The following is a 25,210-nucleotide window of genomic DNA, read 5'->3' as shown; positions in this document are numbered from 1 at the left end:
GCCAAAACTGATGCATGACTAGATCCCACTCTAAAATGAGGAAGTGTTGTTTTGTAATCCTTCAATGCAGTAATTCATTGATATTTATTTTACAGCAGCTTGTAGGGTCTCATTACACACAGCTGGTATGGTGCAGGTTCTTACATCACTTACTGGTTTTGAAGCCACTCGACACTCGACATGTCCTTGATGACCAAACCTCAGCCTGCTGCTTTGATATTCATTACTCTGAACTTGGTGAGAACTTTTTATGGTTGTGCTTTTAGGGCAACCAGAGTGTGGACAGACTTATTTGTGGTCCTCCATATTGACTCAACCCTTGAACACAAAGACAGCACAAAAACGTGAGCATCATGTATAAATGTAACAGCTGCAACTGTGACTGAGGTGAAATAATGTTACGCTTTTGAAGTTGAAGTTGTTTCAAGTAACATGAACGCTGATATTGTTATTGTGGAAATCACCTAAGAATTTCTTACGATTTCTTGACATGATAAAGACTGCCGTAGTAACGTCAGAAGGCATGTTCTCCTTTCACCAACAACAAAATGTCTTGGTGGCGCAAATTAGAGCAGCATACATTTTAATATGCCACCTTTTAATTAACTTGTGCATGTACACAAACATATTACTTTAAATCTCAAGGGTAACTCGGCAGCACGGGCCTGCAGCCCTGAACAGATTCCACCGAGACTCTGCAATCCTCTTTTAATGACCAGACACTTGTGTCTCCTTGAAAGCTGTGAGTGAAATCGGTTTATTAGCTTTTCCAGTGTTACTTAACCGTGGCCTGGCAGCTGTTAGAACTGAGCTTTATTTCTGCACAAGGATATCAATGAGTTTTCAAAGAACGGGGCACGGTGTCAGAAGAGGAATTATGAATACAGAAAACAATGCAATGTTGTGTTATTTATGAGAAGAATGTGATTTTCTATAGACCTTCATTATGCTTTCCTTGTGGGCATGGCATTGAATGTAGCGTGAATGTAGCCTCATTAAAAAGGGATCATTGAGAAATCCAATAGACAAATCTTCACTTGTTAAAACAGGAGCTGTGAGACAGATATCCAGAGATTGTTTGTTTGTGCACAGTCTTCTGCAGGAATCCTGAAGTTCAACTCAATATGTTTTAAGACCTCAACGCCACTTTGAGCTGTAACCAGCGACAAATTAACTTTACATTTACTATACATTGATTTTGATATTGCAAAACTAAACAGTCTCTGCAATGACTTCTACTGATCACTGTATCAATACAACATGTTGACGTAGTGACTGACAAAATAATTATAGCCACATATTAGCTCACGTGCGCACACTCACACATCTCAGTCAAAAGGAAGAGGAGGCAGCTTACTTTAAACACGTAAAAGGAAATATATTTTTTTTAAAAATGAAATAACAAAAAAGAACAACATTTCATACAGAAGAGCTGCTTTTGTCATTTGCAGAGGTAATTTACACAGGACTTGAAATGAAAACGCTTTACCTGAAGTGGCACAACGGGCGACTGTGCCGCACAGTTTAAAATATTTACTTTTTGGAATTTTTTTAATTGTTTTCAAGCCTTCGACTGATGTGCCTTAAGTACTGAGCCGCTGTGGGTGCAGCAGCGTCGTGCCACTTCTGGTAAAGCATGAAGAGGTTATGTCACATACTGAGCTTCTTTTAAGGGTTAATATACACTGGCTCTTGGTAGTTCACTCATATGACGTACGCACCATTGAAACATTTACACACAAAATTTAGTTATTTTCTCTCCCTCAAAACAAGAATACTCCTTATATTTTTAAAGACAACAGTTAACAGTTCCAAAATGGTGGCTCTAGGATTGAATTCATCCCACCTACAAGACGCCCTCCCCTTCCACACGCGTTCCTTTGAATGCTTTCATTTTAACAAGCGTGGCTCACTGAGTGTGAGGAAAGTGGTTGTCGTGGCGGTCTGCCTGGCAGAAACCAGGGGTGTGCATAGGTGTTACCAACTTCTTCCCAAGGCTCTGATAAGGCAGTTTATTTTTCTTCTTTCCATATTTTCTTTTTTTTTTCCTTCTTCTTTTTTTGTGTGTTCCAGTTTAAGAGCCATTTTTAGTGGTGGATGTGTCAGTGCTTTTTCACAGCTGATCGTTCCCCTCAGAACAATAATCCAGATCCATTGACCGCTGATTAGCATGTACGGCGGGAGAGGGGTGAAGACAGCCAGAGGGAGTAGGCAAGACAAAATGAAAACTGTGAGTTGACAAAATGCAGTACATGTCTTCTTCATTGTCCATTTTGTGCAAACTGAGATGTAAACAAAGACCATCGGAGGAGGTTGGGAAGGGGAAGGGGAAGCGGGGAGGGAACAACAGGCTACAGCAACACTGGGAAAGACAGTGTAGAGGGATGCAGTGTGCTCCTTCAACAAACTGACAGGCACAGAGGGCCGGTGAAATAAATAAAGGGCTGGGGGGATGGGTAAAGGGGAGAGGGGGGGGTGAAACTGCCAAGTTTCCTGTGCTTTTTGTTCACTCAAACTTGCATTTGGAGCTGAGGGAGTTACTTGTCGCCACTGTAGCAGCTTGTAATGTGCTTCAAAGTTCGGCTTGTTTGTCACAGGGGCCGAGAAAATTAAGGGGGGGTGGGGGACGTCGGAGAGGAGAACACAGAGTACCACAAGAAGTGCCTTAAAAGGTCAACACACACACAGGCACCCACATAAGACTGCTTTATGGTCATGCTCGCTATTGCCTCCAATATTACCACCCATCCATCAATTACAAAAGAAAAGTACAAAATATCTACCACACTGCCCCTCCACTCCCCACCCTTCAACTATATGAGGACAGAACCATATTCACTTAGTTTTTTATCATTTATATATATATGTATATATGTACACAACAATATGCCTTTTAGGCTGTTGAGAAAAAGGGGCTAGGGGTAAGATGAAGTCTCTGCAGTGAGGCGTCAGTTATTAGTTTCTTCATTTCCCTCTTTTTCAACAACAGTTTATCTACAGAAATGTATGATTCTGATGAGAGAGACATGACTCAAGGGGGATTTGACCAAAGTTTAGCATCCGTGTTGGATCAGAGATGGATCGTTCAGGGTGATGAGCTCGTTGCCGTTGATTGTATGTCAGTAGACCCAGGAGACGGGGACCCACTGAGGAGTGGTGGACACCAGGTCCACAGCCTCCTCCAACAGGCGGATGGTGTCGTCGATCTCATTGTTGATGATGGTCTGGTCGAAGTAATGAGCGTAGGTGCGCTGCAGCATCTCGGACTCCTTCTGGAGCCGCTGGAGAGAGTCATCCTGGGGGGTGGGGGTGGGGGGTGTTTGAGGAAAGAGAGGGGGGTCAATAACAGGCCTGGGTGTATGTTTGTTTTCTGATGTGCCTCCAGGTTCCATCTGCCGTCCAGTTCTGGGTGGGTGTTTTTATATTAAAGTCGCAACTGAAAATGTAATTTTAATAGAAACAGCAAGAGCTGTGTTTATTAACTTACACCATTTCTAACACCTTAAGCAGAAGAGGAGGCAAAGGCTGTTAGCTGTTCACACCACATCGTTGTCAGGCAAATGGTTGACAGCCAGCTTGGTATTTTACCATTGTCGAGGGTAAATGACCAACAGTAACTAGCTGACTTTAAAGTAATTTTTAAAAAGTATATTCTGTCATTATCTTAGGGATATTTGGGTTTCAGGCCGGAGTAGCTACAGTGTAGGTTTGTCAACACTGACAACTTGAAATATAATGATTTTGGTAATTGTACTAAACATAAAGTAGAGTCTATAACTAGTGATAAAGCTTTATAAACCACCAATTCTAACCTGAAGTTTATGGAAAATAACTTCAGTCTAAACTAAATCAATCAGAAAAAGTTTCCCCCCAAAATCATCCGGGACACAGGAAGGAGAGGCGAAGTGAAATGAAGAGGTAGGGTTAGACTACAGGAGACAGCGATGCATGAAACCGCATCACAAATGAAGATGAACAACTGAGAAAGCACATAAATAAGGGGATTATTAGAGGGATTAGAGGAATCAAGAAGAATACGAGAGGACAAAGCTAGACTACTACTAGAGCTACATAAACACAGAGGCCAGACATGCCTTTCTACTACCTCCAAACACGAGCTGAACTCACACCATTTGATCAGTACTTACAGGCAGTTTCCTGCACCACTTTGGAACCTTGAGTGCAAATGAAAATAGGCATGCCGAAGAAAATACAAACACACTTAAAGCAAACAGGATGACAGAAACTCAAATTAAGGCGGTTTTCACGCTGGTTTTGCTTGTTTGAATTCTTTAGTCCTCCCCCAACCCCGGTGGTCTTGTTTACCGCTTTTCCTTGTGTCAACAGTGTGATCTTTGATACTGCTGTTGCAGTTATACAAGGTCAGTGCCCGATGTATCCAAGAAGAATGGAAAACAGAGTCCTATTATTATGTTTAAAATTTGGCTTGAATTTTATTTGGACACAAAGATGACTGAGGAATTGTGTCCGTCTTCTTGCTAACGCAGTGCCAGCTTGGAAAATGTTGCTCTTATCAAATATTTAGGTGAATTCAGACTTAAATGCCAGTGTGATTGCACCTTAAGTTTGGACTGAGTGAGAGTTAGTAGACGCAAATAAAGTAAACTTCAAAACAACAAGCGTGAGTGGGAGATGACGCAAGAAAATGTTTGTGACTGTACCTCAGTCATGCCAGGGGTGATGGTGGGAGCTGCGATGAACACAACGTAGGGAGCAAACTCAGCTGTCCTGAGGATCTTTAGTGCCTGAAAGAGACAGAGAGACAGTTTTAATGACAGCATTAACAAATATATACATTTAACATTCAGGAAAAAAGATTTGTGATTTGGTTGAATGACTATCAACATTAATTTCTTTGAAACTCTCAGATGGCATTATGGCATCATTCAGACATGATGAAACTGTTATATATATATGTGCTGCTGCAGTGTTTGCATGTTATCAGCAAAAAAGAGAATTTTCTTCTGACTGTAGCAGCACAGCAGTGAGTTGAACAATAATGTAGGTGTTAGTGATGGATTTTTGATGGTTGGTGGTTGTTTGTTTGTTTGTTATTAAATAACCACCTGCACATTAAGTTGAAAAATGACATTATTTTGAAACACCTTCTCATCATGTTAAATTGTCTAATTTACAATATTTTGTGATTAACAAATAGATTTTATTTCCATGTGCATGAAAAATGCTACTGAACTGATTTAAGTAATTTATTACCGTGTTGTCTTTAGGTGTGGAACATCCCTGCATGTAACCCTAAACTGCTGTAACCTTTCCAATGATGTGACAGCAGTGAATTCAAACATCAGCTGTGTTTGTGATGAGGTTCAAACTAGTCAGATCGCATGTTAAACTGTGCTCACAAAGTCGAATCTTTTGTTACCTGCGGTTCGACATCCAGGATGGAGATCATGCCCTGTGCATGGATCTGCCTGATAGTCTCCAGCCTGGTTCCGTACATAGCGTCCTCGTGGCTGCCGTATTCCAGGTAGTCGTTGTTGCTGATGTCCTGCATCATCTGGTCGTGAGACACGAAGTAGTAGTTCTTTCCATTCTCCTCATCCTTCTTCGGAGGTCGAGTTGTGTCTGAGCAGAGAGGAAGACGGACAGTTATGAAAGATGTATGTGTGTTTGTGTTTGTGTGTGTGTGTGTGTGTGACTTCAGTGGATTTGTTAAGTGTTCAGATGTGTCATGTTTTCAGTGTGTAGTTGTTATGTTAGTGTGTGTATGTGTCTCCTTACGAGGGATGGGGTAGGCGAACCGGTCAGGATGTTTAGTAATGAGTGTGTTCTTGATGTGCCTCCTGCCGACTCCGTGTGCGCCTGAATGAAAACAGACAGCAGAGACACAGTTTGATCAATCCAGTGATAGAAGCAGAGGCACTTCTCAAATCTGACTTAGTTGCTGGAGATGTTTGCAGCCTTTCTTCTGCTTCTCATGCTCAATAATCAGTCTGTCAATGTTAAAAGTAAACGATTCTAGTCGTCTTAAAGCAAAAGGTTTGCTTAAGATGATAAAAAGAGGTTGTATCTCAGGGCGAGAGTGTAACCCCTGTCTCTGTGAAAGGATGTTTTTTAGCAATGGATGTGAGCGACCCCTTTGATCTCCTCTCCAGGCTTCCACTCACTCCTGGTCGATGAGTTTTAACCCTTTCCCAGTCTCGTTTTGGTTTGGTGTTGACTCAGACCCCTGCTGTTGACAATGTAGTATTACCCAGAGCTACTGCGTGAGATCTCATCCGCTCCAGTTTTCCCTCCTGGCAGTTGTGTCTTTAGGGTGTATCAGGAGAAATCTTAAAAGACTGGTTTGAAGTGTTTCAAGTCTGTCTTAGTACTAACATGCCTTGGGCACATTAAAATACTGTAGCCATAATCCTGTCTAGGGAGTAAGAAGTGGAGGGACAAAATCCATATTCCTTGTTCCTGTATAAAAATGCATTCAAGAAATCAGCTGAAGCTAAAATTATTATGCCAAGACAGACACTCAATGTGTCAAGCTGACCCCACTGAAGCTTCAGAAAAAAACCCACAATTAATGATGTGAATGTACAAACATTTGAGTTTACAGAAACTAAACTGTATACTCAAGGACACCTTCAGGAATTATTCCTTATTCTCTAACAGTAGATAGAACTAATGGCACAGTCAAATCAGTGGTGTTTGCTTAGAATGAAAACCTACAGACTTTAATCAGTCCTCTATACAGACAACTTAACACTACTTTTACTGTGTTCACTTACCAAGCAAAACCAGTGTTTTCCTCTTGAATGATGGCAGTTTGACCACTTCCTCATATGTCACCAGGTCTAATTGGTCAAACACTGTAGAGCAGGAGAGGAGAAACATTAGGTTTGCACAGCGTACAGAGGACGTTAGATGGAAATGTAAATTGTGAGGCAAGTGTTTCATGTACATTCAGTTAGTAATTGGGAACACCTAGCTAATGCTAACACAGTCTAATACAACAGCTTTAAATCATATTTCACAATGTCTTTAATGTTGAGTTTTTGTGAACATAAGCTATGTAAATGCTAATGAGATGTACAGTTAATTCCAATGTTTTGTCCCTGTGGCTCAAATCAAGCTTGGGATTGTCAGTCAGATAGGGTTTTTATATTCTGAATATGAAAAGCCTATCCGACTTATTCAAATGAATTATTAAAATGATGCCATAATGTACACCAACTGCTAGTTCAAACAAGCACCGACCAGACCTGATGAAGGTCAAATGCCTTGAGAAAGTATTAAAACCTGCTTATTTGCACTAACCTTGGTCAGATAGCAGCCAAACAATTCTAAGCTGACTAGCATCTCGTCAATTTGAATTTCACTGCTAATAACAAACCAAAGCAGCTGATAACAACCCTAACAAAGCAGCCGTCATTCAAAAGTCAATGAGACATTAGGAAGAGGACGAAGTATAAAAGCAGAGAGAGGAGGAAGAATAACACAGAAGCTGGACGCCAGCTGTCTGGAGTTACTTACATGCAGCCAAGTCATTGGGTAAGAGACAGCATGAAATATGGACAAAGGGTGGGAGCGGAAGGGTTAATAAAAAGACACTATAAAAGAAGACAAATTGAAAACAACAAAAATAACAAAAACACCATAACAAAAAAATTCAACATCAAAAGCATCAAAAACTGCAACACTGTTAGTCACTGAAAACGAGGCAAAATTGAGACAGCAGTAGGAGAGGTCTGTCAGAGGGAAAACGCAACAGGCGTGCAGCAGTTACACATACTGGATTTTACAAAAGGTGCAACGATGATTATTATTCAAAACATATGATTCTTAACTGGTACAAAAACACTGTAACAGAGTCAGTAGCAAGTGACACTGGGTTCCAAATTCAATTATAGGTTGCTAGACACTAGTTTTCTTTGTTCTGAGTAAGACTGCTTTGCTCGTAGTGTGTTAGCTGAGCTCTGTTGCACCATTTGTATGCTACAATGTTTGCTGGCTTACCTGCATTGTGCTTGGCCAGGTATTTGTCTTTATACTGTTTCTTCTTCTTGCCAAACCAGGTGCAACTGGCCTGCTGTTCCTGTTTGGTCTTCTCCATTGCTATGCACGCCACACGCCTAAAAAGACAACAGGTAGAGTTTAATTAGATGTCCTGTTCACTTGCCAGTTCATTAGGTACACCTGGGTAAAACTAATCAAGTGAAACACAAAGGTCTGTGTTCTACTCACCACTCCTGTAGCTCAGGTGAGGGGATGAGGCCAGCTGTGCCATTCTTAGTGTTCTCCAGCTTTCCCTGCCACCAGTTGTGGTCGTCCTTGGAGATGATCTGAATGATGTCGCCCACCCGGAAGCGAATTCCTGCCTCCTTACACGGGATGAGGTCGTCTTTCGCTGGGTCATATTCAAACTGAGCACGGACATAAATCTGTAGGAGCAGAATAGTGAGACAGAACATTTGTTAGTTGCTGACGCAGTGGCACAGAGTAGTGTTGCGATCACAGAAGAATATATGGGAAAGAATATGACTGGACAAGCTGCCATATGAAAAGAGACTGGCTGTTAAATAGTTAGGGATGTGGCGCTGACGCTTGTCATTAAAAGATCAAAAGACAGCAAAGGGAAAATCAAGAGCGTTAAAAGCTGAAGCAGGAGAGGGCACAGACATAAATACATGAACAGCAGAACAAAAATGGTCAAACAAAGCACTTTGTCACTTCTGCCTGCAGGGGTGTCCGTTTTATAGACGGCTTATGCGCATACATCCACATTTTTGTGTTGCCTGTTACGTCCACTGACGAACCAGCCTAAAGCCTCGAGAGCGAGCATGGGATCTAAACACCACTATGATGAGGAACCGAACTCTGCGATGGGGGGTGGGAGGAGCTGGGGTCTACTTCTACAGAGGGTCCACTTAAGAGACTTCTTACCTTGATGGACAATTTGTCCTTGACAGCAGATCTGGAGATCTATGGGGTTGAGAGTATCACACACACACTTACACATATATCATGCAATAGAGAACGTTGGGGGCATACACAAAGGAGAAGTGACGAGGGACCCATCACTGGATGCTGAATCTAATTTATTACAATTTGTTGTATTTGTTTTATATATGTGAGTGTGTGTGTGTGATCTTGGAGCATGATAATCATCATGCAGCAGACAAAAATGGCCGAAATTAACTGAGGGGACAAGAAAAACCAGGGTTCCTAACATTTTATATCTCAAATTTTGTCACTTATTACAGACTTATCACTATGAAATATGCCTAAGCCTCATGACAGAGCAATATGACAATTTCCAGACCAAGAAACAACTTCTTTTCTCTAACATCTGCTTGTTTGTTTATTCTTTTTACAGCTGTGTAGGAATCCTTTCCAATGTTCAGACCAAAGCAAGTCCCGACATTGGAGAGTAATACTTAATGTAAACAAAATCAACAGAATGGGAATGGAAGAACGCACGAGTGCTTTTAATTCCATACATGCAGATTAGGAATTGTTAGGATGAGTGTTAGTTTGTCAGTTAGTTTCACCAGATTGTAAAGCAAAGGAAGGAGCAGACAGTTAAACTGGAGCAGTGTAGTTGTGGTTGTGGTGTAAAGCAGGAGGAAATCTCACCTGACGCCCTTTGGGCTGAATCGTTGATGGCAGGTCCTAGTGCACAAATGTAAACATAAGATGAGCTATGACCTGATGAAAATAACAACAAAGCCCAACATATTTGTTCTATGTGTGGTTGCTGGTGTATCTGTGTGTGAGGGTAAGACGGAGAAGCAGTAACATACCAGGATTGAGCTGGTGACACTAGCATGACCATTTGCGGGCGACTGTCGGGACAAATCTGGCGACTCTTTCTGCAACACATAACATCAAAGCAACATTTTTCCTTCTGTAGATTCTGCAAAAAATATCTAAGAAAATATGTGTGTTTGTGATCCCCCCCTACCTCACAAGACATGGACTGGGACCGGTAACTGGGTACAATCTTGAAGGTAATGCTGCCCCTCATCTCTCTCTGTAGGGAGGGGGAAAAAATGTATGGTACATGAGTCTCAAATTGGTACCAGCTCCTTCAAACCATCAAAAGTTTTTGGCCCAGAACCATAGCTGCTACATTTTTAATTCTGTTTGCTACCATGAGTTTAAAAAAGTTAAAATAGAAAAAGTCACTTAAAAAAGAAACACAGAAGCTGCCTGAACAGTCCAAATACAGACGAGAAAGTTTGATCTGTGTGACTTACCAGCATCTTCTGGAGCTGTTCTACCGTCTGATTGGCAACGCTGATGCCATTAATCTCTCTGATCTCATCTCCTACGTGCAGAGTCCCTGGAGCGGAGAAATAATGAATTAATAAAGGCTACAAATGAGGCTCTTGGGTGATGAACCATCAGAATCCACAAAGCAGAAGCCAGAAAACCCCAGGGGGTTTACTGAGATGGCTCCAGGGGGAGCCCAACTAATGTAAGGAAGACTTACATTTCATTGTTTCATTTCAATTAGCAGTATGAGAGTAGAGGAATCACTCTTTTCCAACTTCTGCTTTGTAAACTCTCTGCTTAATGTTACTTTGAGAGAAAATCTAATCAGACTGACTAATTGAATTGAAATGAATGTGCCCATCAAATATGCATGAGTGGTGTGAGCCTGCACGCAGTATTTTTGTATGGATGCTTACCTTGTCGATGAATCATTCCACCGTGCATGATGCGGGCCACGATACAGTGGTTGAGGTCGTTCATCTTCAGAGTAATGCCCTGGAGGAGACACACACAGGGTCAGAAGGAAAACTGATAACACATAACAAACACAATGATACATGATAATGTGCATTTCAACTGCAGTTTAATTTATTACAGTGGCTGTGGGCCAACATTGACACCTTTGCACAATCTGAGGTGCCACACGGACTTGACAGAAAGACCCATTTGTGAAAGCTATGTTCACCTCTAGTACCTACTTAACACCTGCGTAAAATGAGAGTCCTGAGGTTTGGAGTGTAGTTTCACATATGTTCTTCTGTTATTTTCAAAAAACTGTGGTTTCCTTTTCCGTGAAAACAGAGCTATACGGCTGTGTTGTGCAAATGTTAGTGAAAGAGGAACACAGTTTCTGAAGAACTGCAGTGATTTGCTATGAAACTGCAAAGTGGTGAAGGGAAGGATGGGTTTCTACAATCTACAAAGTCCATGTCAGTTCATCCATATCTGAATTTTTGTGCAAGATATATATACATTTGACTACACACCATGGGCTCGTCCGTGTTCTTCTGAAACTGGACCAGGCGAACCCTGGTGACGTTCTCCAGGTCCATGTCTCCGTTGGTGCTGTCTGGGGAGTCTCCGTTCAGGTATGGTGAGGTCGGTGGGGGGGTGACCCTCAGCGCCTCGTCGCTGTAGACCTCGTGGGCCACCACATCGTGGGTCTGCAGCAGAGCCTGGATGTAGGCAAACAGACATGAATACTAAGACTCTTGGACTCTGTGAGGTGTCTTACGTCTGTTCTGTCTTTTCTAGTTCTGGAGGTGAAGCCAGTGGAGAACGAAGCCCATTAACGCTGCAAGTATTAATGCCATGCTGTACACACAGAACGTTTTTGGCAGCCAAAAGCAACGTAAACAATTGTTGTGGGTGGCAGTTATGTTGAGGAAAGAGAATCAGATTTGTGACTGGAGTCCCAAGTTGGCTGTGAAAACCTGGAGGGGAAGACACTAGTAAATAATAACTAGTAAATAAAACAAATATGCATAACCAAGTCCCAGTGAAGAGGAAGGTACTGCGCATGTGGCTGCACACACAGTATCTGTGTGTGTGTGTCTGTAGGGTCAGCTCCATCGTTGGAAAGAGCATGGCTTACACTAATCCTCCTCTTTGGGCGGTAATCATGTCACTGACACACTGTGTGTTTTTACTACAAACACATCTAGTAGCTGCATTTGCCAAATGATCACATCTGCTGCTCATCAGAGCAGCAACATGTACAGTGATGATACATGGCAGTCATGGAGACTCGGAACAGCTGGCGCTAAAGGCTTTCGACTTATGGTGAACATTAGTGTGGCTGAGAAGAACAACAGCTGAAAAAAAAGACGTTTACAAAAGCATCAAGTGTTGACACTTAATACCCAACAAAATAACTGGAACAAAGCATGTCCTTGAATCAATGCCTCATTAATGAAGTTAAACACTAACCAGGAAAGAGTGAAATAATTGATAGCTGAGACACGTTTGTTCCCATGTGCTAAAGCCCTTCACACCCATTCTGCTAGCAGCACCTCTAAATGTCTGTGGCAGGATGAAAGACTCAGCTGCTCAGGTCAGAGAGCAGGATGGGCTAATAGGATTGAACCAAACTTAAGGCGTGACAGCTCCAGTAAGTGTCCCAGACTGAATCAGCAGAGAGAAACACCTCATCATCCAACATTTAGCTACTGTGCCACTTTGTAGGTGACAATAAATCAAAGAGTACAACTGCAAAGCAACAGACATCCAGTAAAAAACAAGCCTAGTCTTGTTGAACTAATTGCTATTATAGTGTTGTATATATGTATAGATGACAACTACAGCCACAAAACAAGCTACATTCCTTTACCTAAAGCTATTACAGACTCCAAAAATATTATACCTGTACAAGAAATCCACCACAGCTGACTTCTTCTGCCTCAGTTTGCAGTTTCCACGTCTGTCAACAGTAATCTCCCAAATTTCTCTTATAGTCCCAGCTCTGTTTAGCGCATTAGACTCATCTGACAAGCATGGTGGTAATGACGGTCACCGCACAAGTTACTGTATATCCACACTGACATCCTTCAGCACAGTCTTCCATTCCCACTGCGCTCATGCTTCTGTCCCTCTTCTTTTTCCTCCGCATGTGTCTATCCCTGCCCGAGGGCTCGCCCAGCTCAGGTGCTAAGCAGCTTTGCAGCCCGAGGGAGTTATGTGGATTGTCAAAAGAACCCTACTTTCGACACGGTGGGTTGTAAGCTCACACACCAGTAAGCATGCTCTACATGCATAGATGAAACAACCTGACCCAGTGACAAGAGTAAGAATGTGCATGTTGCTGTGTGTGTGTGTATTTGTGTAATATCCCCACCATGAAGTGAGGCTGTGTGAGGATCCTCCTGAGCTCCTTGGCCTCCATGTTCTCTGGGTAACAGGAGATGGTTTCCAGTACCTGGTGAGGAAAAGGCGAGAGAAAGAGGTATGAGTCTCAAGAATGTGCATAATAAATAACACAGGCTAGTAAAATGTATCCTCAACTTCAATTAACGTGAGCAATGATTTCCTCACCTCTTTGGCTCTCTGCACTCCATCACTAGGAGGATTTCTGATCTGAGGAGACGACCTGGTGTTGATTTTGTCATAGAGCTGAAACAACAAACAACAACAAACATAGAATTAGGCACCACTGATAATACAAGGGGGACTTGGAATGGCAGACTATTAGAGATGTCTAATCCAAACAATATATTAAGTGGACAGTCTGGTAAGTATATACCAGATTGACATGTAGCTGACTGTTGACTTGTCATGACACCTACTGGACACTTATGGTATTACAGAGCAGCAGGTGCTGATAATGTGTGTGTTTACTCACATCTAGCAGGGTGTGGAGGTGTTGATCCTGGAAGACACTGTGCAGGAAGTCCATGTCTTTCTCACTGCAGTCTGTCAACGCATGAATCTCCTCTAGACTGTCCAAAACCTGTGATACTGCCCCTGTACACACACACACACACACACTGAAGTTATACACAAATAAATATAGACTGCACAAGCACACATATACATTCACAAGTACACCAAGCAGTCCCAGCAAACATTCAACACAACACAAAATGCAAACACTGAACACGGCAGACACATGTACCCACAGACACGCTACCTGTTACACATCTACATACAGGCAAACAACAAGACAGGCCAAAAATAACACCAAAAATAACCACTAACAATAGACGTCACGACAGAAAAACACATAAAAACACACACAAACACTCAGAACTATTTAACCCCAAGTACCTGCTGCATCGCCCACACATGCAGCAAAACCAGAGAAACAGCGGTACATGGCATCAATACAACATCAGAGGAAAGTCACTTCAGAAAGTCACAGTGTGGATGATGAGTTAGGAGCAGTACACCCAAGAAAAGGATATAATAAAAAGTAAAAGTGCTAAAATATACCGTGTGGCAAGTAAAGAAAGAATTTAAGTCTGATATATAAACTTAATGTTCAGGCCAAAAGTGAAGCCTTTCCACGCTTTAAACGGGTACGGTGTCTAACAACAAATCAAATTTAGTCACATAATAATCAGGCTCCTAGGTGATCAAGATTCTGAGAGGATAATAGAAAACAGTGCTGTGGTAAGAAAACATTTGCCTTTATCTTTTTCAGTGGTAGATTTGAACCCAAATGCTAATCTCTTAAATTACCACAGAGCTCATTAGTAGTAGGTGAGATTATATTACACAACAATGGTAAGAGGTCGTCAAGGTCTCCACAGCCAAATTAGAGAGTGACCTCTGTCCCAAATGATTTAATAAATATTTCATGTTAAATTTAGGGACAAGGGCTTACCGCATCATTGAATTCAGCACTAACTCGGCATTTTAATATGGTCTTGAATAGAACAAGTACTGTCTGAATGACTGAATTTAGTTGTTTTTTTTAATCTCTGGAATAATAGATGAAAGATGAACATGGAAAACATAATACAAAACATAATACAAACATGTATAATGCTGGGCTAATAATGGGCTTTGAGAAAAGAACAAATGAAACTTTAATTAAACTGTTACTGTGAGGCATGAAAGAGAACCAGCAGAAAGAAAACATGCTATTTAAGCTGTTATTAACTTTGTTGTACGTCTGTTTACATGCATCATACTACTCCAATTAGTCAGTTTAAACAGTTCCCTTAATCAACTGTCAGCTATGTAGAGATCAATAATTGGTTAATCACTGGAAGCTTATGAAATACAAAGGGAATATTATTCCTCAAGGAAATGAATGAAATGAAATAATACTGTCACTTAAAATGACTGCTCCCACTGTTTGTAATTATTCATCAAGCAGCCAAACGATGATTTAAAAAGCCGAACCCTAACAAAATGAGCTGCGCCAACAAATGTGGAGTAGGAGTAAAATGTGCTGCACTGATCCCCCGACAACAGACTTAGGTCTTACTGTTCCATCATCAATTATTTAAGATACACAGCTTTTGAAGTGCTTTACAGTACTCTGTGTGTAGTCTTGAAGAAAAGCTTTAGCAGGAACCTGAATATGACAGATAATCCCATTCTCAGTCAGGACACTGAAGCGTGTAAGCATCTTATCCTCGTAACCTTTGTTTTTGGTTCTGTTCATGTCATCAGCGAACAATTTGTTTAAAATCTGTTTTCACAAAGCTTCTGACAGCTGGAATAACAAAACTGCATGTGAACAGAGTATCCTCTTCAACAGGAAGCATTTGGAATAAAAGCACATTCATCAAATCAAATGGGTTTTCTTAAAAGAGAGACAGAAGAGAAGACAGAGGGAGACACAGAGGAAGCCATTTTGGAGAATTAGGACCCACATCATCCAACAGTAATAAAAACAAAAAAGCAACTAAAGAGCAAGTGATGATGATGATATGATGATATCACACATCAAGATTCTATGGGTAGGGAGAGGGATACGTACTTTCAGCAGCTAGCAGTCCTATAGACAGCAGAGCGGAAGAAAAACAACACCAAAGAAAGAGAGGTTGAGATTAGAGGAGGTTTGCAGGATTCAGAGTTTGAACACCTCACAACCAAAGAGAGAAAGAAGAGAACAATGAGTAGGGGAGCGGGCTGTGTGAGGAAGCATGAGGGCAGGGAGGGAGTAAAAGGAGGCAGAGGGGAAAAGAGGGAAGAGCAGCAACAGAGAGAGAAAATCTGCAAAAGCGAGTCAAGTCTGTAAATAATCTGCCAAGCTGCTGCAAGCATCTACTACGCTACACACACAAGTCAATGACCGGCAGCACGTCTGGTGCCCAACTGCAAAAATAAACCAGTCACCAGGAAACATGACTGCAACAGACTGCCAGCCTCAGCAGAAACAACATACATGCTGGTGTATCTGTCTGCAGTAGCTGGAGGAGCTTCGCTCACTGCACTGACTCATTAGGTGATGATGTAACACAGTGCTCGTTTTCTATGGTTTAAGACGAGGGCACAAGTGGTTTCTGCGCGCTGATAACTACTGGCAGGTACACGCAAGCAATCTTCTTAGGAAGTGAAAGTCCATGGCTGAGACAGGGAAGTGGGGCTGTTGGGCAACAGCTGTCTTTGTTTAAACAGAGGAAGTTCTACACAGATGGACAGCTGCAGATCACATTAACACACTAAAATAGAAACCATGAGACTAGAAAATAGGCTAGAAAGTGAATGTCCTGGTCGTGTCCTCTGGCGTAAATACACGTTATGATTCATCTTTGACCTTAACGACCCATTAATGGGTGTTTCACATATGGAGAAAGTGCTAAATCTTATCAATTTGTACAGCTAACAACTACATTACCAGAATACCAGCGTAATCCAAAAGACTTTCTCCTACCTACACCTGGTTAGTATTCTGTGTGATTTACCTGAGGAGGTGGGGTCATCTGAGAAGTCATGCAGCTCCTCTGGGGGGTCACCATAGTAAGAATTAAACTTGTGGCTGGAAACAGCAGCCAGCACTGCACCCTGGGATACAGAAGAGAAATAATTCAGCAACTACACCAAGTCTCCATGTTGTCAAGTGTGTGCACATGCTTTTTACGTATCTGTATATGAGATCATAAGAGGACAGGTCTATTATTCTTGGAAAAAGCTTCACAAGAAATTAATCTGGGTCAGTGACAAGAGGCTGCTGCACAGTGTGTGGGAGGTGACACTTCCTCTAAACTCTGAATCAAATTGTGCTGAATGTGTAGATTTCTGCTCTGTGAGTTTAACGTCAACGCTGTGCTGACCTTCAGCTTCCTCCTAGCGTTGAACTTCCTCAGCTGCTCCACGGTTTCAGGCAGGTGGATCTTGTAGGCATACCTGTCCCTCTCCTAGACAAACCAGAAAACACACATGTACTCACATGAGAGAGTAGAATACCTTTAACACAGCGGTGAGAATGTAAGAGCACTCACTCACTCACATACACACACACAGAAGGGGGACAGAACGGATGTGAAAGCAGAGGTGGTGTAGCTTCAAGCAGTAGGAAGTGATCTTGAGTCAGCAACACTAAAGGCCAGTGGTTTACATGTTACTTTAAGTTGCCAGAGCTTATTTTACTGTAACACTAAATATATATCACACTAAATGTCATGATTCTTAAATATCACAAATGTGAAAAGTTCAAGGACATTAATCTGCTGAACTTGGTCACAATCAGGGCTGAATTTACAACTAGTATCAGTGTGTGTTTGTGTGATCTTGCCTTCAGCCAGGGGTGGTTGAGAGCCTCGTAGACGGTGATTCTCTCAGCGGGGTCCAGCATCAGCATGCGTCTCACCAGGTCTTTGGCGCTCTCTGAAATGTGGGCCCACTGGCGTGGGTTCATCTGAACAAGCACAGACACATACAAACACATGGGCAAGTGGACACTCTCAGAGGGATACAGAGAAGCATCACTGTAGCTGTTGTAGAATTTTGTGTGCGTGCCATGATATAATATACTTTAAAATATTATGGATATTTATAAATCCTTGTTGGGAGTGTCACAATCTACAATGTTGTAGTAAACAAAGTTGCAGTGTTGGTAGAGCTTATTACTTACAGATTTTATGCCAAAAAAAAAAAAAAAACTTTTAATTTTGCAGCAGCTGTTTAGCAGCAGCTTGATGGACGATACCACAGAGTTATCTATCAAGCTGCCCACAGTGACTGCACCTGCCACAGATTAATGCACCAAGCAGGAAATTCATCCTCTCAGCTGAAAACAAAACATTTGTCAGACCTCCATCTCGGTATCTTCTGCTGATACTGTCTATTTGCTCATCACCTCTCACCGATTTTTAGCTGGCAAGTAGGTCAAAAGCAACAGGAAGAAAAAGAGACAATACAAATAATTTTTTTGCACCAAAACTTTGGCCACAAAGATCCACCACTGATGCCAGAGAATGAGAGATTTGACCAGTGTCATTCAGTCTTCACGTGTTACCTTTACAACAAATCTTACATTTAAATAGAAGGTAAAGTGTTAACACGTAACACCACACTGGTGGTTCTTAAGAAGTGCCCACACTGTTGAGTTCATCTCTTTGTAATCCACAAGCTCAACCTTGAATTTGACGCACAACACTGCAGCACAGTGACAAAAAGCAGCTCACTATTATGCTTGGCTTCAGCTAGAAGGCACAGCTTTGGTGCAGCGATGAACATATTTACTAGTATAATCAACAGACAGTGAGGGAGTTTTGTTAGTAATTTTCTTACCTTGTACTTCCCCTTAATGATGGCCTCAAACAAGCGCTCCTTGGTGCCGTAGAAAGGCAGGCAGCCAGACAGGAGGATGAAGAGGATGACTCCGCATCCCCACACGTCCACTGGTTTGCCATATGGCTCCCTCTTCACCACCTCTGGGGCCATGAAGTGGGGAGTGCCGACTCGACCTGAAGAGCAGGCAGAGAGCCACAGAGGGATTAGGCATAAAGAGATTCAAGTGTTAATGGGGAAAATGGAGGCGTTGGTGGAAATCTTGAGAGCTGACTGTGTGATCAGGGTATAAATATAGTAATTTGTAAATGATCAATTAATCAGTTAATTTTTTTAAATTAACTTGTTAATCATTTAATGTCAGAAAGTAGTGTCAAATCCATTCAAATTGTTTGTTCTAGCCAGCCAAACTGTCCAAACACAAAATAAATTCAATCGTTTGGCATTTTCAGCTTGACTGACTTTAACAATGAATTCATTATCAAAAATGTTTAGGGATTAATTTTCTGTTGTTTGACTGAGCAGTTATTTAACTAGAGCAATTTGTTTGAATATCAAATTCTTTATTAGTTCAATGAGTAACTGTTTAATCATTTACTTTATAAAATCTATCATGCATGGAGAATTTTCAGGCACCTATTGGGGGAACACCCCAGACACCGCAGGGCCATTTACATTTCTCAGTTCATCTAATCTGCCTGTCTTTGGACTGTGGGACCAGACTGAAGCTGGAGGAAACCAAAATCAACACACTTGCTCATGTCTAAAATTTTGATCATCCGGTTACCACAGCTCTAACTTTTCTTACTGAGTTTTATCGATAGACAATTTCCCATCCTTAAGAACGAGTCATGCATGCATGTTTTCTCTGTTTTTTGAGGTAAAAGGGGAAAAAAGGACAAAGCGTCCTACTGTACCTCCAGCTACTAAGCCAGACTCTCCCAGCTGTATTGCAACTCCAAAACCTCCCAGCTTGACTGGAGCAGAGTTCTCCTTTGAGGCCAACAGCACACAGTGAGGCTACAGAGGAACAAAAAAAGACAGTAAAGTAACTGAACTGTTTATATATTTTAACATGTTAAACACAGGACCATGCCAGAAGGACAATCACTTATTAAACTGTAAGAAGCACTGTATAAAATCTACCAGTTAACAGTGTAATTATGAAAAACATTTCTTTCCAGCCTGCAGTAACTGTGCAGAGCATTGCTTTGCTCCTTTTGTGCAAAAGTGCACAATCCCGTATGTTCACTTGCTGTTTAATGAACCACAGTTTCACAATGACAAGACGACATATGCAAACCATAACCACAATTTTATTATGATGCCGATACAGACATGAAATAGGTCTTGCCACAAGATCTGATCGATGCTTAAGTATTAAGTGAGATGCATGATTTTTATTTTTTTTTTACCTAAAATGCATCTCTCACTTGTGTGCAAGGTTTTGAATTGCAAGGGGACGTGAAATTAATTGATATGCAGTTTACCACATAGAGACGTTAGTCTGTGTGCTAAAAAACAATCTTCTGTGAATGTCATCAATACGCTAACAGAATTGCAGACTAGATTAATGTCACTGATCTGCACATACAATATTAAAGACAACCCACTTCCCTGAGAGAAATATATTCGGTCAAAGTGTAACATTCTTGCCAATTTAAGTAATTTTATTCTGAAAGGAACTGTGCAAGGCAATACTGAGCAGAGCTACATGACAGATGAGACAAACTGTGTGAGAGGTGGTGGGCCCACTTCCTGTCTTCACATTTTTACACTTCTCGTGATTGGGGGGATGGAGGGGCGGAGAGGATGCAGACTGAGGCGGTTCAAGATCAGAGAGACGCAGAGAGAGAGGAAACAAGAAGCTGGGAGAGGAGGACCGGCAGACTGAAAAGGCATATCTGTGAGAGGGAGTGGAGAGAGTGAAGCTTTGCAATATAGAAAAAAAGAGGATGATACAAAACAATAAGACTGAATGCAAGCTGAGAACAGAAAGATGAGAGGTGAGAGCTGAGAGGACGACGGGGAGGAGCAGATACGGTCAAAAGGTTATGCAAAAAGAGGAGTCTGCAAGATTTATGACTCATTCAAACACTGAGGAGAAAGGTGAAGATAGCAAAAGAAAAATGTTAAGGACTAGGGCTACAGTTTTATCAGATTTTATCATGTATGTAACTCGGGTTTTATTTAACAGGTCACTGTTCAACAAACTGTTTCCTGCTCTTGAAGTTTGATGGAGGAAAATTGTAAATTGTTCCCACACACCTCTCTGCACATTCACACGCGTTTAACGTGCAGCTGTGCTGAACCTGCCACCGAAGGAATATTGATGGTGAGTGCTCTGCTTTAATCCACACATCTGTTTGTAGCAGTCACAGAGTGACAGGTTTTGTGAGTGTTCACGTAGGAACGTGCATGCATGTGCATAGACACTCGCGCTCGTCTGCTTCACTGTAAAGGTAGTGGAACTCTAATTCAAATGTTAAGTGGTCATGAAACTTTTAGTCATTGTCATTCGTCATGACTCCCACCTGTAAAAACAGAATTACTACTCAGAGGGAAATTTGTGTATTTTCCAGAATGTTTAATACTCTGTTTCTAGACGTCCTTTTTTGTAGGGGAAAGGTCACACATTACATTACTTTATGTGTGACCTTTAAAACTACAACCCATATATTACTCACCTGTCTGTGCATTACTCATAAAATACGTAGCTGCAGTTTTACAGTAAGAGCACTCACATTTTTTTCTTTTCTTTTATTCTGGCTATTTAAGATTCACTGTATCTGTTCAGTGACAATGAAGTGACAGTTGTTTCTTTTTCCTTTCTTTCTCAGAGCTTGATTGACAACCTGGTAGTTGTTGCTCCTCAGACACTGTGACCATGTTCTCTTCTGCCTCTTCTATCCCCTTCACTCTTTCAGCCTCTGCATCATCCAACTCCTCTCCTTCATCCCTCCCCGTTTCAATGTCATCCCTCTTGCCAGCTAGCTCTCTCTCCCCTTCCTCCCCTCCTTTCTCCACCTCCATACCCTCGGTGGTCTCTCCAAACCAGACTTGTGATTTTGATGACACGACCCTTCGTCTGCCACTGGCAGTTTTGTACTCCCTCTTCTTCCTCTTTGGGCTTGTAGGTAACCTCTTTGCACTGTGGGTCTTCCTTTGCTTACACTCAAGTCGCAATTCTGTAAGAGTTTTCCTCATCAACTGTGCCGTGGCTGACCTGATCCTGCTGGCGTGTCTGCCCTTCAGGGTATTCTACCATATTAATGGAAACAAGTGGGTACTGGGGTCTGTGGGCTGCAAAATAGTGGGGAATCTGTTTTATATGAACATGTACATCAGCATCATGTTACTGGGCCTCATCAGCCTGGACAGATACTTGAGATTGAAGGGGAAAGGTAGAGCACGGAGAGGCATAATGATGAGGCTGTGGGGGCACGCCCGGCCGTGGAGCTGGGTGGCATGCGGGGCCCTGTGGGGTCTGTCACTGATGGCGCTGGTGCCCATGATCGCCACAGCAGAGGACAAAGAGAACAGCACCCAGTGCTTCCAGTACAAGCAGCGACGCAGAGCCAAAGGCAAAGCCTACTTCAACGCCATGCTGGTGGCGTTCTTCTGGCTGGTCTTCCTCATGCTTGTGGTCTCCTATTCGAAGATCGCCTCCCAGCTGCTGAGGGTGTCACGGGACAAGCCAGACCTTCCTAACTCACACAAATACCAACGAACCGCCAAGAAATCCTTCTTTGTCCTCTTTCTGTTCACCCTGTGTTTCGGGCCTTACCACGCCTTTCGCCCTGTCTACATCCTCTCCCAGCTCAGCGAGGACATAACATGTGATTATTTAAAGCTGGTGGACCGTACCAATGAGGTGATGCTGTTATTCTCCGCTTTCAATAGCTGTTTGGATCCTGTCATGTACTTCCTGTTATCTGGCTCAGTGCGCAAAGCAGCCCTCCAAGCGCTCGGACACCAGCTCGGCAACCGCCTTCTTTTCCTTCACGATCCGACATCGAACAGCTCGACCGAGTTCAGGCGGCCGTCTCTGGCTACGGCTTTACCAACCCCTGAAATGAACACCCCCTCAGCCACCCCGAGAACCAGCATCTGTGTCATCAACTCCACCCTCCGCCGCACAGGACTGACTGCACTTCAACCTATGGGCCGACAGTGATCGCAAATTTGACACATTTAACACAGATTGGACTGATGAGACAATTATCTGTAAAACTGAGCAAAGCATTTCTATATGTATATATATATGTATATCTGATTTCTTATGTCAAATAAATATTTTTTACCACTCAGTTATTCTAACTGTCTTACCTTCTGAACATCTGTGCTTAGTGGAAATCATTTGTTTAAATTCTACATTAATGCCTGAGTGAAAACCTGCCAATTACTGTGACCACTATGACAGCAGCTTTTCTAAGAATACATGCTATGTTTATTTTTCATCAGAGAGTATTATAATGTTTCTGAAAATATAAATGTGTATATACTGGTAAAAATGGATTGAGTGCATCTGATGAATAATGTTCAATCAAACACATTCTGGATGCTTTTCTATTTGTAGTATGAGCACAATCCTGTCTGTATGAAAGTAAAGATATGCACAGACCGAAATGCACATAGGGTGTTTCCTTCCTCATACTCAGATAGAGCTCATTCACAGGTTCATTTCGCTTTGATATCATACACACAGGAAAAAGAAATGAGTGCCAGGTTTAGTCAGGACTCTTTCTGAATTGTCCTGATTTTGAAAAAACCCATCTGGCACTTGGACATGGGTGTTAAAAACAAACACCAGCTGTAATAAGCAATTCCTTTTTCACCCAGGTTTGACCTCACGGCACACACAGATATTAGCTTCGTGCAGCAAATGAGGCTGCGGTGATCCCTTTGTGCATGGTGCTGTCAACTGGCTGGTGTGTGTGGATCAAGGGGCTGGTTCAGGACTGCTCCATCTGGTCTGGTGGTGTTTGCTGCCTGTCTTAGAGGGCTAATCCTGCTGCAATCAGTGGTTGATGTTAATCTGACTATAAGAACTAACAAATCCAGACTGGTTGTTTGTAATGCAATACAACCCTAGTATGATGTGGGGTTTGCTAAGGCACTGCTTTGCAGACTAGAAGGGTTTGCAGGTAGTTAGACTGAACACAAGCCATATAATGATTAGAAGTTAATGTAAAGAGCGGATGCCAGCGGGGGTGTTTTCTGGTAAATAGAGTAATGCTTTCGACCTTTAACTCCCCACAGGCAGTGTAGATAACCATCCTGTCAGGATGGAAGATGATATCTGTGGTAGAAACTGTATATATTATGCTTGATATGAAAAGGTTTAACATCTCCTGCCCTCTGGTGTTTACACATTTTTTGGTTTCAGTGTCTCAGTCTTTAATACATGGGAGAGAGCTCACCTTTACATCGCGGTGAATCACATTGTTGTCATGGCAGTATCGAAGCGCCTCCAAAATCTGCCTCATATAGTGGCTGCATGGACAGACAAGGGGAAGTCCATTTAGAGCATCAGCAAATTGTTGTTTATTTCAAGCATTATTAATATTTTAAATCCTCTACCCACAGTTCCCAGACTGTGTGTCCTACCTGGCCACTGCTTCGCTGTACACAAAACCAGCATCAGCTCTCTTGACAATTTCAAAACACAGGTCTGCTCCATCCATACTGAGAAAAAGTGAAAGAAACAGGAAGAAGAGATCAGGGTAGGAACAAGTCAAAAATTTGATTTCTACCCATTATATATAACAGTTTACACAAAAACAGATAAACTAGCAACTCTCAAAATAGGGTTTCAAACAGAGTGCATAAAACTACATCAGTCAGGGAGCACTTTTATGACCTGCTGTCACCAGCATGAGCACAGAAGCACTATATTTTCATTATAGCACTTTTCAGCCAATGCAGTCCCCAGGGAAGCTGTGGGAAAGCTATGGGATACAGATTTACAACATAAAATCCACACAGAGGAAACAAATTAAGCGGGCGAGTTGATTAAGAAAATTATATTTACAACAACTGCCAGGGGAGAAGTAGAGTGCTGTTCCCTGAGTGTCCAATGTCTCCTGTGGATTTTATATTGAATACTAATGTTTTAGATTACAACGTGTTCTTTTTTTATCTTTATTGTTCAATTAGGCACAGCTGCAATCTAACAAAATCTGTTATATTCCGTATGATTGTGTTGCCACATAAAGGCCCGTCATTTTCAGCACTTGCCAATCAATCAGTTTCTTTTATTCCAGATTTTGAATTTACATTAAAAGAGAGACAAATTTTCAATCAACCTCAGACAACAAAACATATGCAAATATACCATTAATATTTGATATTTTGCTCAGGCATATATCTTCAGATATACATGCCACTGTACACCAGAATTACACCATGTCTACTATCTGAGCTTTTAACACTTTAATGTGACACATTTTTTTGTTTCAGTCAACACCCAAAATAACTCAGTAACCACAATAAAGGGGGCGGGGGAGCTGGTAGTGTTAGTGATAGGGTGTGAAATTACCAGCAGTAGCCAACTGCCAGTAAATTTGTCTACTTTCTAGTTGTTTGAGCAGGTAAACAAACAACTATATGTTGTTTCCTACTCTGAAAATTATTTAAAGGCTGAAGAGAAACTGTATTTGGTACGTGGGACTGATCAGCAGCTGTTCTGGTGGTAAAAAAACAAAAAGATGTTTCCTGCCGTTTGGACCATGAATACACAAAGTACTAAATCAAACCCTAAAATGGTGTTACATAC

The 25,210-nt window shown here is 41.9% G+C and overlaps 2 protein-coding genes across 9 annotated transcripts in view; one reads left to right on the top strand and one right to left on the bottom strand.

Annotated features, from left to right (window-relative positions):
- The window catches only part of LOC108872986 (peripheral plasma membrane protein CASK), a 40,173-nt gene that overhangs the window by 898 nt on the left and 14,065 nt on the right, over positions 1-25,210 (bottom strand). The window contains exons 4-28 of one of the 7 annotated variants that reach the window (XR_007809035.1): positions 24,043-24,120; positions 23,856-23,928; positions 19,350-19,452; positions 18,433-18,608; positions 17,435-17,557; positions 16,974-17,057; positions 16,605-16,704; positions 15,677-15,694; positions 13,586-13,707; positions 13,279-13,356; positions 13,082-13,162; positions 11,235-11,423; positions 10,665-10,743; positions 10,230-10,315; positions 9,935-10,003; positions 9,774-9,842; positions 9,607-9,642; positions 8,914-8,952; positions 8,215-8,411; positions 7,987-8,102; positions 6,759-6,839; positions 5,761-5,841; positions 5,402-5,604; positions 4,683-4,766; positions 154-318 (exon numbers count right to left, since the gene is read on the bottom strand). Coding sequence is in view for 6 of the 7 variants with exons in the window: in XM_018660958.2 (XP_018516474.1) it covers positions 3,120-3,296; positions 4,683-4,766; positions 5,402-5,604; positions 5,761-5,841; positions 6,759-6,839; positions 7,987-8,102; positions 8,215-8,411; positions 8,914-8,952; positions 9,607-9,642; positions 9,774-9,842; positions 9,935-10,003; positions 10,230-10,315; positions 10,665-10,743; positions 11,235-11,423; positions 13,082-13,162; positions 13,279-13,356; positions 13,586-13,707; positions 15,677-15,694; positions 16,605-16,704; positions 16,974-17,057; positions 17,435-17,557; positions 18,433-18,608; positions 19,350-19,452; positions 23,856-23,928; positions 24,043-24,120 (2,542 nt within the window). In the remaining variant the exon portion in view is untranslated. Of the gene's footprint in view, positions 1-153; positions 319-1,353; positions 3,297-4,682; positions 4,767-5,401; positions 5,605-5,760; positions 5,842-6,758; positions 6,840-7,986; positions 8,103-8,214; positions 8,412-8,913; positions 8,953-9,606; positions 9,643-9,773; positions 9,843-9,934; positions 10,004-10,229; positions 10,316-10,664; positions 10,744-11,234; positions 11,424-13,081; positions 13,163-13,278; positions 13,357-13,585; positions 13,708-15,676; positions 15,695-16,604; positions 16,705-16,973; positions 17,058-17,434; positions 17,558-18,432; positions 18,609-19,349; positions 19,453-23,855; positions 23,929-24,042; positions 24,121-25,210 lie in introns of those variants that run through there. The other 6 variants (XM_051065947.1, XM_018660958.2, XM_018660964.2 and 3 more) reach the window with 6 other exon arrangements.
- Positions 19,515-22,742, top strand: LOC108872988 (probable G-protein coupled receptor 34). 2 transcript variants are annotated; one of them, XM_018660970.2, is made up of 3 exons: positions 19,515-20,438; positions 20,630-20,767; positions 21,273-22,742. In XM_018660970.2, the coding sequence occupies exon 3, from the start codon at positions 21,320-21,322 to the stop codon at positions 22,607-22,609; it is 1,290 nt and encodes a 429-aa protein (XP_018516486.1). In that variant the 5' UTR covers positions 19,515-20,438; positions 20,630-20,767; positions 21,273-21,319; the 3' UTR covers positions 22,610-22,742. The 2 variants fall into 2 exon arrangements, with proteins under 2 accessions (XP_018516486.1, XP_018516484.1); XM_018660968.2 differs by having other exon boundaries at positions 19,515-20,541.

This window comes from Lates calcarifer, linkage group LG7_2, assembly GCF_001640805.2.
Source record: "Lates calcarifer isolate ASB-BC8 linkage group LG7_2, TLL_Latcal_v3, whole genome shotgun sequence".
NCBI classification, from domain to species: domain Eukaryota; kingdom Metazoa; phylum Chordata; class Actinopteri; family Centropomidae; genus Lates; species Lates calcarifer.
Note: the sequence above shows the minus strand (reverse complement) of the source record. Positions and strands in the feature narration are given on the sequence as shown.

Excerpts from the sequence above, each read along its gene's own strand:
- LOC108872988 (XM_018660970.2), top strand. The coding sequence starts at position 21,320 with ATGTTCTCTTCTGCCTCTTCTATCCCCTTCACTCTTTCAGCCTCTGCA.